Source organism: Salvelinus alpinus, chromosome 2, assembly GCF_045679555.1.
Source record: "Salvelinus alpinus chromosome 2, SLU_Salpinus.1, whole genome shotgun sequence".
NCBI classification, from domain to species: Eukaryota; Metazoa; Chordata; class Actinopteri; order Salmoniformes; family Salmonidae; genus Salvelinus; species Salvelinus alpinus.
The window spans coordinates 87,147,624-87,166,965 of NC_092087.1; the positions used below are offsets into that span (position 1 = coordinate 87,147,624).

The following is a 19,342-nucleotide window of genomic DNA, read 5'->3' on the forward strand; positions in this document are numbered from 1 at the left end:
TGCAGCAGTGATGCCAACCCACCTGTGGACAAATACACCTGGTACAAGAAGAATGGAACCTCACCAAATGTATCAGGACAGAGTTACAGCATCACTAACATCAGCTCTGAGGACAGAGGAGAATACTACTGTGATGCCCAGAATGGAAGAGGATCTATGAACTCTACCACTCTGTTGATCATTGTAGCAGGTAAAGTTTCATCTTTAATACCTCAATACAAAATTACTTTTCAAGATATATCTTAATATTTATACTTTGGATTATTACACTTTTGTTGATAACTACAGGTTTGGTTATAAAATCCCCAAGTATTAACAAGTATTACATTGATATTCTGTTTTATTATTATAATAATATTCAGTTCATTAGAACATGCCATGTACTCATATCATCCATATTTTATTTTAGGGAAACAGACCTCAGTTATGACTGCAGCTGTAGGAATCATAGTGGTTGTTCTGGTTCTCATCCTCTGTCTCTCTGGACTCATGTGGTTCAGGTGAGTTTTTTTGTTGTTTATTATTTCACTTTAGAAGATTCAATAATTAATTAATTAATTAATTAATTAATTTGTTTACAAAACAGGAAGAAAGCCTCCAAATCCACCTCCAACACAAGAGACACAGCAGATGATGGACTGGTGAGTCTGTTGGAATCAGAAGATGACTGTGATTAATGTGTATGCTTTGTGGAACATTTCCACTCCTCTTGTTGTCTGTCCACTCTCTCCATCAGGGAGACTCTAGTCCAGTGTATGACAACATCTCAGGCATGGTCATGACCTCTACTGCAGCACAGACAGCAGCCACAGACGACCAGGATGATGTTCACTACGCCAGCGTCCACTTCTCTCACTCCAAAAACCAGGAAGTGCGTCTGTACTCCACCGTCCATGTGCCTCAGCCCCAGAAAGAGGATGAGGATGTCCAGTACGCTGCTCTGAAATTCAACCTCCCAGTGCTGCCAACAGGTGAGCATATTCTGCATTAAGGTCATTCATATGCTGCAGTTTATTGTAGGAGATCAATAATAAGATCATCAATAAGAAAAACAGTTGACCCTTCGTGACCACTATGAACCCAAACTATGAACCCAATAATGGACATCTCAGGACAATTACTATGACATGTATATAATGAGGGAGTGATGTGATGATGGTTTTGAGGAACTGTTCTTCTGTTCCAAATGGCACCCTGTTCCCTTTTTAGTGCACTACTTTAGACAGAGCCCTATAGGGTGGTAGTGCACTACTTTTGACATAGCCCTATAGGGTGCCACCATTTGGGACGATATCTTTGTTTCATTTCTGTTTCTCTCTCTTCAGCAGCACCAGCAGCTGAGGAGGACTCCTCTGTTCTCTACAGTACAGTCAACAAACCCAGAACCAAGAAGACCTGAACACAACAAACCCAGAACCAAGACGACCTGAACACAACAAACCCAGAACCAAGAAGACCTGAACACAACAAACCCAGAACCAAGAAGACCTGAACGCAACAAACCCAGAACCAAGAAGACCTGAACACAACACACCAGAACCAAGAAGACCTGAACACAACAAACCCAGAAAGAAGAAGACCTGAACACAACAAGTTTGACAAAAACCTTGTATATCTGGACCTGTATATTTAAACTAAGTGACAGAAGGCCTGTGGAGGTGTGGAATATTGACCATAATAAACTGGGTGGTTTGAGCCTTGAATGCTGATTAGCTGAAAGGCGTGATATATCAGACCGTATACCATGGGCATTAAAATGTGAATTTACATTGGTAACCAGTTTAAAATAAGGCACATCTGGGTGTGTTGTATGTGGCCAATACACCACGGCTAAGGGCTGCATCCAAGCACTTCGTGTTGCGTTGTGCGTAAGAACAGCCCTTAGCCCTAGTGTTTTGGCCATATACCACACCTAATCTGGCCTTATTGCTTGAGTTTATCATGGCATTTAAATTGGTTAACAACATAAATAGAACAGTGAACAATTATTTTTACGTCATACCCGTGGTATATTGTCTGACATACAGTATAGACTTCTGAAATTCTGTTTCAGCCAATCAGCATCCAGGACCCAAACTACCCAGTTTATAATAGTATATAATAATATATGCCATCTAGTAGACACTTTTATCCAAATTCACTGCTATTACAGTCATGTTTGAATACATTTTTTGTATGGGAAGTCCCAGCAGGAATTGAACCAATGCGTCATGCTGTACCAATGGAGCCACAGGACTACTGTATTCACACTTAGAGTAGGAGTTCTGATCTAGGGTCAGTTATGACTTTGAAACAATGATGAATAGGAAAAGGACCTTAACATTTTGAAAATATTTTTTTAAGTTGAAAAATATTGTATTTCTGACTTAGGCAACCTTGAGTTCCAGTTATATGTTACAGTGCATTCGGAAAGTATTCAGACCCCTTGACTTTTTCCACATTTTGTGATGTTTCAAACTTATTCTCAAACTGATGAAATTGTTTTCTTTCCTCATCAATCTACACACAAAACCCAATAATGATAAAGCAAAAAAGGGTTTTAGAAATTTTGCAAATGTATAAAAACAAAAAACTGCAATATCAAATTTACATAAGTATTCAGACCCTTTATTCAGTACTTTGTCGAAGCACCTTTGGTAGCAATTACAGCCTCGAGTCTTCTTGGGTGTGACGCTACAAGCTTGGCTTGGCTTGAGTTTCTCCCATTCTTATCTGCAGATTCTCTCAAGCTTGGTCACGTTGGATGGGGAGAGTCGCTGCACACATATTTTCAGGTCTCTCCAGAGATGTCGGGCTCTGGCTGGGCCACTCAAGGACATTCAGAGATTTCTCCCGAAAGCCACTCCTGCGTTGTCTTGGCTGTGTGCTTAGGGTCCTTGTCCTATTGGAAGGTTGAACCTTCGCCCCAGTCTGAGGTCCTGAGCCCTTTGGAGCTGTTTTTTATCAATGATCTCCGTTCATCTTCTCCGTTCATCTTTCTATCGATCCTGGCTAGTCTCCCTCTGACCTGTCGCTGAAAAACATCCCCACGGCATGAAGCTGCCGCTGCCATGCATCACCTTTAGGATGGTGCCAGGTTTCCTCCAGACGTGCTGCTTGGCATTCAGGCCAAAGAGTTCAATCTTGGTTTCATCAGACCAGATAATCTTGTTTCTCATGGTCTGCGAGTCTTTACGTGCCTTTTGGCAAACTCCAAGCAGGCTTTCATGTGCCATTTACTGAGGAGTGGATTCCGTCTGGCCACTCTACCAGAAAGGCCTGATTGGTGGAGTGCAGCATAGATGGCTGTCCTTCTGGAAGGCTCTCCCATTTCCAAAGAGGCACTCTAGAGCTCTGTCAGAGTGACCATCGGGTTCTTGGTCACCTCGCTGACCAAGGCTCTTCTCCCCCGATTGATCGGTTTGACCAGGGGCCAGCTCTAGGAAGAGTCTTGGTGGTTCCAATCTTCTTCTATTTAAGAATGATGGAGGCCACTGTGTTCTTGGACCTTCAAAAATGCAGAAATGTTTGTTTTTGGTACCCTTCCCCAGATCTGTGCCTCAGCACAATTCTGTCTCTGATTCTAGAGACAATTCCTTCGACCTCATGATTTTTGCTCTGAGAGGCACTGTCAACTGTGGGACCGTATATAGATAGGTGTGTGCTTTACCAAATCATGTCCAGTCAGTTGAATTTACCACAGGTGGACTCCAATCAAGTTGAAGCATATAAAGGATGATTAATAGAAACAGGATGCAGCTGAGTTCAATTTCGAATCTCAAAGCAAAAGGTCTGAATACTTATCTAAATAAGATATTTCTGTTTTTTATTTTTAATACATTTGCAGACCTTTCTAAAAACCTGTTTTTGTTTTGTCATTATGGGAATAGTGGTATATTTGTATTTAATCTATTTTAGAATAAGGCTGTAACGTAACAACATTTGAAAAAAGTTAAGGGGTCTGAATACTTTCCCAATGTATTGTATATAATTTTATAGATTTATTTGTTATGTTTCTGAAACAATCATCAAACTTTGTGAGACTTTTGCCTCAACGTCCAGGAAAGAGTTCTGCTTGATGCAACGTTTCTTATCGCTTTTATCAAATCTTTTTTTGTAAACTGTGTTGTGACATTTTTTTAAATACACTTTTAAGAATAAACTTCATTGTCATTTTTACCTTGTTAAAACAGTATCTTCAGTGGAGAGAAAATGGAAAGCTTTCAAAATCACACTCTTGTACTGTACAGTACATACAGTAACTACAAATAAGACATTTACATTAGTTTGTAGAGCAATAGTGGTTTATTCACCTTCATCGTCATCATCATGTCTGTACAAAATATACACAGACACTTTCAGAAGGAGCAATGTCCAGCACCTAGACACACAACCAGTTACATGAAATATTATTCATTGTCATTTTTAAAACAGACAGACACAATATGACATAACATGGATGTTTGGAGTGTGGAGGGTAATTCAGTCAGCGATGGCTTTCCATTCCAGAACACTGAGAGATGGAACATTCTGGAATGTTGATGATTGACAATAATACATCTCACAGTTAAAAACTTCAGACAGTGAGATTATTGCCTGATATAAGAATGCCAGTCCACCATTTTGTCCAACTAAAGTTAGAGAAAAGATTACGTCACTGTTAAGTGAGAATGTGATGTCATATAGAATGAGTGCTATGGTCTCCAACATGGCTCTTGACCCCCTAACTGTTGAAAGACTTTCCCAGGTAGGTTTTCTCTCTTTGGGGACAGAGGGGGCCTAGGGGTGGAGGGGAGAGTGGAGATCCCTTTTACGTCCCTGACAGCACCACTAAGTGTTTTGGGATAGAGCTTGGGGCAAGGTCGGTGAGGGGTAAATATGTGTGTCCCTTCTGTTAGGCCACACCCACAGGAAGTGTCACTAAATGACATTGTCGAACAGATGCATGGACCGCATGATGTTCTAATCCTGGACGGGAGGCAGGAAGGGACAAAAAGCACAAAGGATAAGAAGCAGTTGGAGAGAAGGTTTAATAGAATAACAGAAGCAGGTCCTTGAAGTAACTGTCCAATGAAAATCACACTTTTAAAACCTGATATTAAAGTACATATTATACACTATATACTGTATGTATACATTAATTAAAATATCCTGTTATCCATATATAATCCAATGTAGCCTGTTATCCATATATAGTTTAATGTAGCCTGTTATCCATATATAGTCTAATGTAGCCTGTTATCCATACATAGTCTAATGTAGCCTGGTATCCATGTATAGTCTAATGTAGCCTATTATCCATATATAGTCTAATGTAGCCTGTTTTCCATATATAGTCTAATGTAGCCTGTTATCCATATTTAGTATAATGTAGCCTGTTATCCATACATAGTCTAATGTAGCCTGTTATCCATACATAGTCTAATGTAACCTGTTATCCATATATAGTCTAATGTAGCCTGTTATCCATACATAGTATAATGTAGCCCGTTATCCATACATAGTCTAATGTAGCCTGTTATCCATACATAGTCTAATGTAGCCTGTTATCCATATTTAGTATAATGTAGCCTGTTATCCATACATAGTCTAATGTAGCCTGTTATCCATATTTAGTATAATGTAGCCTGTTATCCATACATAGTCTAATGTAGCCTGTTATCCATATTTAGTATAATGTAGCCTGTTATCCATACATAGTCTAATGTAGCCTGTTATCCATATATAGTCTAATGTAGCCTGTTATCCATATATAGTCTAATGTAGCCTGTTATCCATACATAGTCTAATGTAGCCTTTTATCCATACATATTCTAATGTAGCCTGTTATCCATATATAGTCTAATGTAGCCTGTTATCCATATATAGTCTAATGTAACCTGTTATCCATATATAGTCTAATGTAGCCTGTTATCCATATATAATCTAATGTAGCCTGTTTTCGATATATAGTATAATGTAGCCTGTTATCCATATATAGTCTAATGTAGCCTGTTATCCATATATAGTCTAATGTAGCCTGTTATCCATATATAGTTTAATGTAGCCTGTTATCCATATATAGTCTAATGTAGCCTGTTATCCATATATAGTCTAATGTAGCCTGTTATCCATATATAGTCTAATTTAGCCTGTTATCCATATATAATCTAATGTAGCCTGTTTTCGATATATAGTATAATGTAGCCTGATATCCATATATAGTCTAATGTAGCCTGTTATCCATACATAGTATAATGTAGCCTGTTATCCATACATATTCTAATGTAGCCTGTTATCCATATATAGTCTAATGTAGCCTGTTATCCATACATAGTATAATGTAGCCTGTTATCCATACATATTCTAATGTAGCCTGTTATCCATATATAGTCTAATGTAGCCTGTTATCCATATATAGTCTAATGTAGCCTGTTATCCATATATAATCTAATGTAGCCTGTTTTCCATATATAGTATAATGTAGCCTGTTATCCATATATAGTCTAATGTAGCCTGTTTTCCATGCTCCTGATGTGTTTAATGATGATTTACTTTGTATTGCTGTCAGACATTATTCCACATTTTATATTACGTAATACCATAGTGTTCAGTGTAATGATATTGCTTGTTAGATTATTTAAAAATTCATTATTACATATTTAGATACATTAAAGATTTTTACATTTGCAGTTTTTACAGTGTGGTTCAGTGTCAATACAGGATAAACATCATATCAGCATCATGTTGTAAATAATAAAAAATGGACAATAAAGACAATAAATACATTCATGAATTATTAATACACTGATTCATGACTATTTCCACTTTGATGTTGTTTCTTGTATTTCTGCCTATTGGACACATGATGGTGCCATTGAACCACGTAGCCAATTAGTGGCTAGGCTAAAGGCTAGTCAGACCTACTACATTACTGTCAGGTGATAAACTGTCATAGATCAACACCAAGCACTGTTCATCACCACGCACGCACACACACACACACACACACACACACACACACACACACACACACACACACACACACACACACACACACACACACACACACACACACACACACACACACACACACACACACACACACACACACACGCACGCACAGTGTCTAACTGTCCGTATGTTCCTCCTCTCTCAGATGTATATCGTCTGCAGACTGTTCCATGGTCTGTACATAAAGGCATGCCCACTCAGCCACCTCACAGCAAATCAGGGAGCAGGGTTATGAGAGAAGATAGAAAAAGTGGGCCTGCCAGAGCCGAATTATGGTCCACAATCCTCCACCTTTATCCCCAAGTGTGGACTTGCCTTGCACCAGAGTTTCCCTCATTGGGTGGAGAATTGGGACGCAGCCTCTGATTGTAAGGTTGTGATTGTAACTAAGAAAGGAGTAGTACTTTTATCATTCTTCACCATGTTGCCATGGCAGCCAGTGATTTTAATACCTGTGTTTTGTTAACACCGTAAAAGACAGAACATTTGATTTGAGTAATGGTGTAGTTGCTAACAGAGGCAGTGTTAACTGAGTTGTCTCATTTCAGGTGGAGAGTTCAGACCCTGTAAAAAGGAAGAGAGTCTCACTAACAGGTGACTTTAACACAATTGTCTCAGAATGATTATATCTATTCACTGAAATGACCCCAGTTTAACACTGTATGTGTGTGTTCTCCTCCAGAGAAGGGTATTCAGCTGATTAAGTTCTCTGAGGCTCTCCACTGTAACCCCAAAGATCACAGATACACAACACCTTAAAGCTTGACCTATAACCTATTACCCCAAACACCACAGGTACACAACATAAAATACCACTATACTCCCATCAAACACTCTCTCTCTTTCGCACTCTGTCACTCTCTCGCTCCCTCTCTTTCCATCTCTCCCCTCTCTCTCTCTCTTCCTTTTCGCTCTCTCTCTTCCTTTTCGCTCTCTCTCTCTCTATCTCTCTCTCTCTGTGTCTCTCTCTCTCTGTGTCTCTCTCTCTCTCTCTCTCTCTCTCTCTCTCTCTCTCTCTCTCTCTCTCTCTCTCTCTCTCTCGCTCTACAGGTGTTTGGAGAACTACTCCTCTGACTTATCAGATGACTTATCAGTCATCCGCCACCGCGGACAGATGCCCACCCAGACCCTCCCCTATAGGTTCAGGTTTTGCGGCCGGAGTCCGCACGTTGGGGGAGGGGGGGGGGGGCGTTACTCTCACGTTCTGCCCATAGTTCTTTTGTATTTTCTTTGTTTTAGTGTGGTCAGGGCGTGAGTTGGGTGGGTATGATCTATGTTTTCTGTTTCTATGTGGGGTTTCTCATTTGGCCTGATATGGTTCTCAATCAGAGGCAGGTGTTAGTCATTGTCTCTGATTGGGAACCATATTTAGGTAGCCTGTGTTCTATTGTGTTTTTTGTAGGTGGTTGTCTTCAGTCTTTGTGTGTCTGCACCAGATAGAACTGTTTTGTTTTTCACGTTTGTTGTTTTTCACGTTTGTTGTTTTTGTATTTGTAGTGTTCAGTTTTGGATTTATTAAAATAAGATCAACACTAACCACGCTGCGCTTTGGTCCTCTCCTTCTTCCACCGAAGAAAACCGTTACAGTCACTGAGATCTTCAGTAAGGCCATTCTACTGCCAATGTTTGTTTATGGAGATTGCTCAATTTTATACATCTGTCAGCAACGGGTGTGTTATGGCCTAATCCACTAATTTGAAGGGGTGTTCACATACCTTTGAATATATAGTGTCCTGAGCTTTGTTATATCACCTAGATAGAGGACAGTCACTACAAAACCTTAGTTCTTAATATACATTTTTTCACTGTCTTTTGTTGCCATTTATGAAAGTGTTATTCAATGTGTTTTTATGGGCTATAGCAGTAAAGGACAAATTCAATATTTTATCAAATAATTTTTAAATATTACACTTTTTAACCTAAAGGGGTACTATAATTCAAAATCAAATAGCTAAATGATCCATGGTATGACCACCTTAAAACAATTCCATATGTCAGCTAGTAGAACCCCCCAAACGGCTCAGACTTTAAGATGTTCAGAAACCCAGTGTCAGAGGGAGCAATGTCCAGTACCTAAACACACAAATCACATCTAATTGTATTTGTTACATGCGCCGAATACAACAGGAGTAGACCTTACTGTGAAATGGTTACTTACAAGCCCTTAACTAACAATGCAGTTGTTTTTATGTAAGAAAATAATAAAATAAAAATATTATAAAATTGCTACAAAAAAAAGATCACACAATAAAATAACAATATCGAAGCAGTAATAACCAATTACATAAAAGATTATTCATTGTCATTTAAAAAAACACGCATCATGCAGACACAATAGGACACAATAATCCCAGACAGACAGAGAGACTTAGTTATATGCATGTCAGGGTTCACTTTGGGTCCGTTGTTCTGAAGACCAGTGAGCTGAAGACATCTCAATCACACAAGAACACACTGAAAACTCAGAGCAGCTTGCCTTGGCCTTGGCATAATGACAGCTCACTGTTGTCTGTTGTTTCTAGCTAGCTAATGTTGATAGCTAAATGTTAGCTTACTAGTTAGCTCACAAGCTAAGTATGGGGTCTTGCTATAATTCAGTGGCAGCGCATCGTATTGTTCACAATCCAGTCCATTCAGAGTAGCTGTGTGATGCACAAAAATACTTGTTTATCGCTGAATAACAGCAGCTTCATGTATCTAACACGCTAGCTGAGATCACTAGTTCACTCAATTCAAACGTCAGTTCAACATAAATCTGAAAAACAGTATTTTTACGTGGTAAGCCTGGTTTATTCTATATACATTTTTGACATTTTCTTCCTTCAATTTTGGGCCCACTACTCAATGATGTTACTGTATCTAAATAAAACATGTGGGCCCACTACTCAAATAAAGAAATGGAACTTCACTATTCTGACTTCAGACCATTTTCTATTTAGATACAGTAACATCCCTTATGTGAAATGCTCTTCCTGCATGTTAACGGCCTGACTAGGCTACTTTTAAAATGTGTCAACCACAGAACTCACACTTAGGCTATGCCTGCTTCTACTAATACTTACAGTAGACTACTTCTTGTTTCCACGCAGTGACAGACCGTTGACTCACTGTACAAGACCTGCCCCCTTCACTTCACTCTGTAAGTACACTGGACGATATCCTGGAATATAGTTTTAGTTTTGAAGTTTTTAGCCATACATCACATGACTTACTGTATCTTTGTACTTGTTGGTTAATTTTGAACTGTGTTTTGGTTGTTACATCAGGGCCTGTTTTCATAAAGTGTCTCAGACCGTATAATTATGATCTAAAAGGCTAAACTGATCCCAGATCAGCTCTCCTACTCTGATACACTTTGTGAATACTGACCCTTGACTGTGGTTTCATGTGTTTAGTTTTGTTCAGTTTATTCATTTACATGTTTAAAACATGATCAGTAGAGTTTGCCAGTAATACCCAGATCTCCATTCAATAGGGTCATGTTCACTGTCAAAGTATAACAGGGTCAAGTTAACTGTGTGTGTGTGTGTTATGTGTCTGTGTGTGTGTGTGTGTGTGTGTGTGTGTGTGTGTGTGTGTGTGTGTGTGTGTGTGTGTGTGTGTGTGTGTGTGTGTGTGTGTGTGTGTGTGTGTGTGTGTGTGTGTGTGTGTGTCTGTTTGTGTGTGTGAGGGTAAATTTATTTTTACATGTTAATCTGATTATTAGACATACAGTCACGACCAAAATTATTGGCACCCTTGACAAATACTGAGATATATTGCGTTCTACAAAAGACAGGATGTACATTGTACATGTGGTTTCACATGTAAGACTTGTGCATGCTATTTTAAGAGCTTTGAGTGCAATAGATTGTTGTGGAGACATTTTGAAAATGGTCCTAAAGAAAGAGTGAGAGAGATTGAGTGGATAAGAGCTTAGGAGTAGTATTAACATGAGACACAGTGATGGTGGGTTGTGTTTAGGAGTAGTATTAACATGAGACACAGTGATGTTGGGTTGTGTTTAGGAGTAGTATTAACATGAGACACAGTGATGTTGGGTTGTGTTTAGGAGTAGTATTAACATGAGACACAGTGATGGTGGGTTGTGTTTAGGAGTAGTATTAACATGAGACACAGTGAAGGTGTGTTGTGTTTAGGAGTAGTATTAACATGAGACACAGTGATGGTGGGTTGTGTTTAGGAGTAGTATTAACATGAGACACAGTGATGGTGGGTTGTGTTTAGGAGTAGTATTAACATGAGACACAGTGATGGTGGGTTGTGTTTAGGAGTAGTATTAACATGAGACACAGTGATGGTGGGTTGTGTTTAGGAGTAGTATTAACATGAGACACAGTGATGGTGGGTTGTGTTTAGGAGTAGTATTAACATGAGACACAGTGACGGTGGGTTGTGTTTAGGAGTAGTATTAACATGAGACACAATGACGGTGGGTTGTGTTTAGGAGTAGTATTAACATGAGACAGTGATGGTGGGTTGTGTTTAGGAGTAGTATTAACATGAGACACAGTGATGGTGGGTTGTGTTTAGGAGTAGTATTAACATGAGACACAGTGACGGTGGGTTGTGTTTAGGAGTAGTATTAACATGAGACACAGTGATGGTGGGTTGTGTTTAGGAGTAGTATTAACATGAGACACAGTGATGGTGGGTTGTGTTTAGGATTAGTATTAACATGAGACACAGTGATGGTGGGTTGTGTTTAGGAGTAGTATTAACATGAGACACAGTGATGGTGGGTTGTGTTTAGGAGTAGTATTAACATGAGACACAGTGATGGTGGGTTGTGTTTAGGAGTAGTATTAACATGAGACACAGTGATGGTGGGATGTGTTTAGGAGTAGTATTAACATGAGACAGTGATGGTGGGTTGTGTTTAGGAGTAGTATTAACATGAGACACAGTGATGGTGGGTTGTTTTTAGGAGTAGTATTAACATGAGACACAGTGATGGGGGGTTGTGTTTAGGAGTAGTATTAACATGAGACAGTGATGGTGGGTTGTGTATAGGAGTAGTGTTAACATGAGACAGTGATGGTGGGTTGTGTTTAGGAGTAGTATTAACATGAGACACTGTGAGAAACATTCGACTATACAGAATATTGTCCTCTGTAGCTCAGTTGGTAGAACATGGCACCTGCAGTGTTATGGGTTTGGTTCCCGGGACCACCCATAGGTAAAATATATGCACAAAGACTGTACATTGCTTTTGATAACTAGATGGCATTATTTATGGACAGCAGACTACAATAGACCACACAGTCAGTACAGCAGGCTATGGTGATGTTCAATCATGCCTTTCCTAGATACAGCCTCTACCAGTACTGTACAACAGAGGAGGCTGGTATACAGGAGGACGGGCTCATTATAATGGCTGGAATGACGGGAACATCATTCATTTTATTCCTATTACTTCCCAAATGAATGAGGTCATCATGAGGACTGGAGGCTGCAGTAATGTTGAGATGCCAGTAGGGAGACCTCTAGTCTAGAACACTGCAGTAATGTTGAGATGCCAGTAGGTAGAGCTCTAGTCTAGAACACTGCAGTAATGTTGAGATGCCAGTAGGGAGAGCTCTAGTCTAGAACACTGCAGTAATGTTGAGATGCCAGTAGGTAGACCTCTAGTCTAGAACACTGCAGTAATGTTGAGATGCCAGTAGGTAGGTCTCTAGTCTAGAACACTGCAGTAATGTTGAGATGCCAGTAGGTAGACCTCTAGTCTAGAACACTGCAGTAATGTTGAGATGCCAGTAGGTAGACCTCTAGTCTAGAACACTGCAGTAATGTTGAGATGCCAGTAGGGGGAGCTCTAGTCTAGAACACTGCAGTAATGTTGAGATGCCAGTAGGGAGAGCTCTAGTCTAGAACACCGTAGTAATGTTGAGATGCCAGTAGGGAGACCTCTAGTCTAGAACACTGCAGTAATGTTGAGATGCCAGTAGGGAGACCTCTAGTCTAGAACACTGCAGTAATGTTGAGATGTCAGTAGGGAGAGCTCTAGTCTAGAACACTGCAGTAATGTTGAGATGCCAGTAGGGAGACCTCTAGTCTAGAACACTGCAGTAATGTTGAGATGCCAGTAGGGAGAGCTATAGTCTAGGACACTGCAGTAATGTTGAGATGCCAGTAGGGAGACCTCTAGTCTAGAACACTGCAGTAATGTTGAGATGCCAGTAGGGAGACCTCTAGTCTAGAACACTGCAGTAATGTTGAGATGCCAGTAGGGAGACCTCTAGTCTAGAACACTGCAGTAATGTTGAGATGCCAGTAGGGAGACCTCTAGTCTAGAACACTGCAGTAATGTTGAGATGTCAGTAGGGAGAGCTCTAGTCTAGAACACTGCAGTAATGTTGAGATGCCAGTAGGGAGACCTCTAGTCTAGAACACTGCAGTAATGTTGAGATGCCAGTAGGGAGACCTCTAGTCTAGAACACTGCAGTAATGTTGAGATGTCAGTAGGGAGAGCTCTAGTCTAGAACACTGCAGTAATGTTGAGATGCCAGTAGGGAGACCTCTAGTCTAGAACACTGCAGTAATGTTGAGATGCCAGTAGGGAGAGCTATAGTCTAGGACACTGCAGTAATGTTGAGATGCCAGTAGGGAGAACTCTAGTCTAGAACACTGCAGTAATGTTGAGATGCCAGTAGGGAGACCTCTAGTCTAGAACACTGCAGTAATGTTGAGATGCCAGTAGGGAGACCTCTAGTCTAGAACACTGCAGTAATGTTGAGATGTCAGTAGGGAGAGCTCTAGTCTAGAACACTGCAGTAATGTTGAGATGCCAGTAGGGAGACCTCTAGTCTAGAACACTGCAGTAATGTTGAGATGCCAGTAGGGAGACCTCTAGTCTAGAACACTGCAGTAATGTTGAGATGTCAGTAGGGAGAGCTCTAGTCTAGAACATTGCAGTAATGTTGAGATGCCAGTAGGGAGACCTCTAGTCTAGAACACTGCAGTAATGTTGAGATGCCAGTAGGGAGAGCTATAGTCTAGGACACTGCAGTAATATTGAGATGCCAGTAGGGAGAACTCTAGTCTAGAACACTGCAGTAATGTTGAGATGCCAGTAGGGAGAGCTCTAGTCTAGAACACTGTAGTAATGTTGAGATGCCAGTAGGGAGACCTCTAGTCTAGAACACTGCAGTAATGTTGAGATGCCAGTAGGGAGACCTCTAGTCTAGAACACTGCAGTAATGTTGAGATGTCAGTAGGGAGAGCTCTAGTCTAGAACACTGCAGTAATGTTGAGATGCCAGTAGGGAGACCTCTAGTCTAGAACACTGCAGTAATGTTGAGATGCCAGTAGGGAGAGCTATAGTCTAGAACACTGCAGTAATGTTGAGATGCCAGTAGGGAGAACTCTAGTCTAGAACACTGCAGTAATGTTGAGATGCCAGTAGGGAGACCTCTAGTCTAGAACACTGCAGTAATGTTGAGATGCCAGTAGGGAGACCTCTAGTCTAGAACACTGCAGTAATGTTGAGATGTCAGTAGGGAGAGCTCTAGTCTAGAACACTGCAGTAATGTTGAGATGCCAGTAGGGAGACCTCTAGTCTAGAACACTGCAGTAATGTTGAGATGCCAGTAGGGAGACCTCTAGTCTAGAACACTGCAGTAATGTTGAGATGTCAGTAGGGAGAGCTCTAGTCTAGAACACTGCAGTAATGTTGAGATGCCAGTAGGGAGACCTCTAGTCTAGAACACTGCAGTAATGTTGAGATGCCAGTAGGGAGACCTCTAGTCTAGAACACTGCAGTAATGTTGAGATGCCAGTAGGGAGAGCTATAGTCTAGGACACTGCAGTAATGTTGAGATGTCAGTAGGGAGAGCTCTAGTCTAGAACACTGCAGTAATGTTGAGATGCCAGTAGGGAGACCTCTAGTCTAGAACACTGCAGTAATGTTGAGATGCAAGTAGGGAGAGCTATAGTCTAGGACACTGCAGTAATGTTGAGATGCCAGTAGGGAGAACTCTAGTCTAGAACACTGCAGTAATGTTGAGATGCCAGTAGGGAGAGCTCTAGTCTAGAACACTGTAGTAATGTTGAGATGCCAGTAGGGAGACCTCTAGTCTAGAACACTGCAGTAATGTTGAGATGCCAGTAGGGAGACCTCTAGGCTAGAACACTGCAGTAATGTTGAGATGTCAGTAGGGAGAGCTCTAGTCTAGAACACTGCAGTAATGTTGAGATGCCAGTAGGGAGACCTCTAGTCTAGAACACTGCAGTAATGTTGAGATGCCAGTAGGGAGACCTCTAGTCTAGAACACTGCAGTAATGTTGAGATGTCAGTAGGGAGAGCTCTAGTCTAGAACACTGCAGTAATGTTGAGATGCCAGTAGGGAGACCTCTAGTCTAGAACACTGCAGTAATGTTGAGATGCCAGTAGGGAGACCTCTAGTCTAGAACACTGCAGTAATGTTGAGATGCCAGTAGGGAGAGCTATAGTCTAGGACACTGCAGTAATGTTGAGATGCCACTAGGTGGAGCTCTAGTCTAGAACACTGGAACCTTCAGTACCACTTTGATGCAGATGATGAGGAGTGATGGTCATGGGTGTATAAATGGAATGGGTTCTAATTGAATGACATCATGGAACTTTGACCTGTATATACAGAACTCAGAAGGACAAGGTAGGTCATTAAAATGTTAACGTTATAAATAGTGTAGTCAGCACATTGTTTACATGGTTCTGTATGTAGTGTAAAAGACCACATTGGAAATTGACACATTTTTTAAATAAAATAAATACATGCCCAGACTTGTCTTTTTCACAATATCTGTTCAAATACAGTAACAGCCCTTTTCTGTCGTGTTGGTCTGGTTGTCGTGGATGTTAATGTCTTTACTAAACAGGAAGGACAGTTCTGCATCAGCTACTTGTGTTCTGACTGCTTTTATAATGATTCAACACTTACTTCTTGTTTTCACTCACTACCAGTAAGTTGACTCACTGTACAAGACATCTCCCCTTCACTTCACTCTGTAAGTACTCTTGACAATATCTTGAAATATAGTTTTTGGTTATTTGTATTTAGTCATAAGTCATATACTTGAGGGTAATGTATCCTTTACTTCTTGTTATGTTTTGAGCTGTGTTTTGGTTGTCACATCAGGGCCAGTATTCATAAAGTGTCTCCCCCGGCATGGGTGAGTGTGTGTGTGACACAGTGGATTTATCTGAGGGCCCTTCAGGACCAGACTGATAGGGAGTAGGGTTGACATCTATACTGTGTAGGATGTGTGTTTTAACCTTTCTACATCCATAACAACCAGCTCTCTAGACTTTGATACAGACTCCATGGGCCTTAACTACAGATGCACTCTGTGTGTGTGTGTGTGTGTGTGTGTATGTGTGTGTGTGTGTGTGTGTGTGTGTGTGTGTGTGTGTGTGTGTGTGTGTGTGTGTGTGTGTGTGTGTGTGTGTGTGTGTGTGTGTGTGTGTGTGTGTGTGTGTGTGTGTGTGTGTGTGTGTGTGTGTGTGTGTGTGTGTGTGTGTGTGTGTGTGTGTGTGTGTGTGTGTGTGTGTGTGTGTGTGTGTGGTTGTCAGTCACTGGCTGTTTATCCTCACAGCTTGGGGATAGGAGCTATCATTGAACCTAGTGGTCAGTCTTTAGGCTGCTGTACAGCTTGACGGACCGTAGAGGATTGAACATTTATCCTCCTATATTTGGGGTTCTGAGAACAAAACAGCTTCACAACAATCAATGTAGAAATATGTGTTTACAGTTCTACAGATCTGTTCAATAAGTGGTTGTTGTTGATGATGATGTATGTAGGTATTCACCAGCTATAGAGTGAGTTGTTGTTTATGTTTCTAAGACTGCAGGGTGGGAGATGCAACAATGGCTTTGAGAAAAGCAGGAAGTGTGTTGGTGATCTTTCTCTGGTCTGTAGCAGGTATGGTCCCTTTCATAACTGTTTTAGTTGCCCTGTGTTTCTATTTACAAACATGTCTAAAATGTTAAGAGTCATAATGTTATTATGTTGATCTGTTTGTCGTATCTACTTCACTTTATATAGTTGTCTTTCACTCCTCATTGAGAGATGCTTATCTGTGGTTTCCATTCACACCCAACTCAGCAACTATGGCAACAAAATGTGGACCAACAATACTTTTAGTGAGAGACATTTTTGCTTAATTTTCATTTAATAAATGTTGTGTTGTGTGACTGTGTGTTTCAGTGGTACTGGGTCAGAATGGCTGGAGTGTGATTTACACCACTCAGAGTATCTGTGCCTTGAAGGGGTCAACAGTGAAGCTGACCTGCTCTTTCAGATATCCCAGAGGTCATAACGTCACATCAACCTTCTGGTTCACTAATATGGACACTGAAGATCTAGGTCAGGACCCAGAGTATGCAGGTCGTCTGGAGTATCATGGGGATAAGGAGAAAGACTGCACCCTGAGAATCACAGACCTGAGAGAGAGAGACTCAGCTACATACTGGTTCAGACTATTAACAGATCAGGAAGGAGGGACATATACTGGCAAACATGGAGTGACTTTGTCTGTCACAGGTACAGTAAAACAGTGTTTTTATGTTCAATTCCAATTAGTTCTGTTGTATGTATTATAGTCTGTATAATATAGGATTTCTTCCATCTTTGTGTTAGAGTGATAAGTCAGTGATGAAGGGATTTACAGTGATATTGTTTATTCTCCAGGTCTTCAGGTGAAGGTGACTGGTGGACATCAGGATAAGACACTGACCTGTAGCACCACCTGTACTCTGACTGATAACCCCACCTACATCTGGTACAAGAACGGACAACATCTAGATGAGAGCACCTCCCCCCAGTACAAAAGCTCAGTCTCCAGCAACTATGAAGACAGCTACTCCTGTGGTGTAAAAGGCCATGAGGATCTCCACTCTCCTGCAGTGTGTGAGTGTTTCTTTAATACATTATACTGTGTGTCGGTTTCACTTTGTCATTTGAGAACTTTTAGCATTTTCTAGATAGAACTGAGAATACAATCTATTTGACCTCTTGTTATGTCACTATGTTTCAGGTGTTCAGGGTCAGAGATGCAACAGCGTGACTTACACCAAGAGGAGAATCTGTGTCTTAAAGGGGTCAACAGTGGACATATCCTGTACTTATGTTGGTTATTATTACACCACATCAACATTCTGGTTTAGAAGTGATACGACGACCCCTGAAGACCTAACCTCAGACCCCGGGTATGCAGTTCGTGTGAAGTACCCTGACAAAGTGACTGGAACATACGAAGGTCTGTCCACCCTGAGAATCACAGATCTGAGAGAGGAGGACTCAGCTGAGTATCGCTTCACTTTTAAAACATACAACTTTGAATGGGGTCATAGTTTCCCAGGAACAACTCTGTCTGTCACAGGTAATACTACAGTGTATGATACAACTGTACATCATATTGAATTACAGGAGAAAATATATTAACCATCCTGTTAACACAGAGGTGTATGTGGTTTTATACATATTGTTTCAGGTCTGCAGGTGAAGGTGACTCCTGCTGCAGAGGGACAGAAGACACTGACCTGTAGCACCACCTGTACTCTGACTGACAACCCCACCTACATCTGGTACAAGAACGGACAACGTCTCGATGAGCCCACTTCCCAACAATACTCTAGTAATACCCTAGTAGTGTTGGGTCATTCTGTGGACAGTTACTCCTGTGCTGTAGAACACCATGAGGACCTCCACTCTCCTGCAGTGTGTGAGTATGAATTAAACTACTATTCTACTTAGAAAGTATCAATCATTTAATATCAATGAGAAGGGTATTACTGCTTTATCTATCAATATTCATCATCACATAGAAATTACAGACAATGTCATAGATGTATGCATGTCTATAGTTAGAATGTTCAGTACCTCAAACACTTGAAGAATAGTTTGGTAGAAACTCAAGTCCTAAAGTATCTCCAAATGTATTCTTGTTCATGTTTTGTGTAAGTGATAGTTTTAGATAGTCCTCTGACTTTAGATGTTATTTATTTTTGACATGATGTCATTTGAGGTAGTATACTACAGTCCTGACCCTCTGACAAATTCTGCTTTACTAGATGCTCCAAAGAACACCTCAGTGTCAGTCAGTCCCTCTGGTGAAATAGTGGAGGGCAGTTCAGTGACTCTGACCTGCAGCAGTGATGCCAACCCACCTGTGGACAAATACACCTGGTACAAGAAGAATGGAGCTTCACTGACAGGATCTGAAAAGGCCTTCCTCATCACCAACATTAACTCTGAGGACAGTGGAGAATACTACTGTGAGGCTGAGAGTATATATGGGAGTCTCAACTCTTCTTCTGTGTCTGTGGACATTCAGTGTAAATACACCTAATCTTATCTTCTTTTGATCAGAGAATCACACATATTTAAA

The 19,342-nt window shown here is 40.7% G+C and overlaps 2 protein-coding genes and 1 long non-coding RNA gene across 4 annotated transcripts in view; 2 read left to right on the top strand and 1 right to left on the bottom strand.

Moving 5' to 3' along the window:
* The window catches only part of LOC139568076 (uncharacterized), a 245,886-nt gene that overhangs the window by 171,831 nt on the left and 54,713 nt on the right, over positions 1-19,342 (bottom strand). The window lies entirely within an intron of this gene.
* LOC139568064 (B-cell receptor CD22-like) overlaps positions 1-19,342 on the top strand; it is a 114,269-nt gene that overhangs the window by 92,640 nt on the left and 2,287 nt on the right. The gene's annotated exons all lie outside the window — the stretch shown is intronic.
* On the top strand, positions 15,925-19,283 carry LOC139568071 (uncharacterized). The gene is made up of 6 exons (XM_071389767.1): positions 15,925-15,960; positions 16,798-16,875; positions 17,161-17,496; positions 17,644-17,862; positions 17,990-18,676; positions 19,026-19,283. Exons 2-5 carry the CDS (start codon positions 16,821-16,823, stop codon positions 18,394-18,396), a joined length of 1,017 nt encoding a protein of 338 aa, XP_071245868.1. The 5' UTR covers positions 15,925-15,960; positions 16,798-16,820; the 3' UTR covers positions 18,397-18,676; positions 19,026-19,283.

Coding starts and splice junctions, on each gene's coding strand:
- LOC139568071 (XM_071389767.1), top strand. CDS start 16,821: ATGGCTTTGAGAAAAGCAGGAAGTGTGTTGGTGATCTTTCTCTGGTCT. Junction 17,497..17,643: donor AGTGACTTTGTCTGTCACAG/GTACAGTAAAAC, acceptor TTTATTCTCCAG/GTCTTCAGGTGAAGGTGACT. Junction 17,863..17,989: donor TCTCCACTCTCCTGCAGTGT/GTGAGTGTTTCT, acceptor ACTATGTTTCAG/GTGTTCAGGGTCAGAGATGC.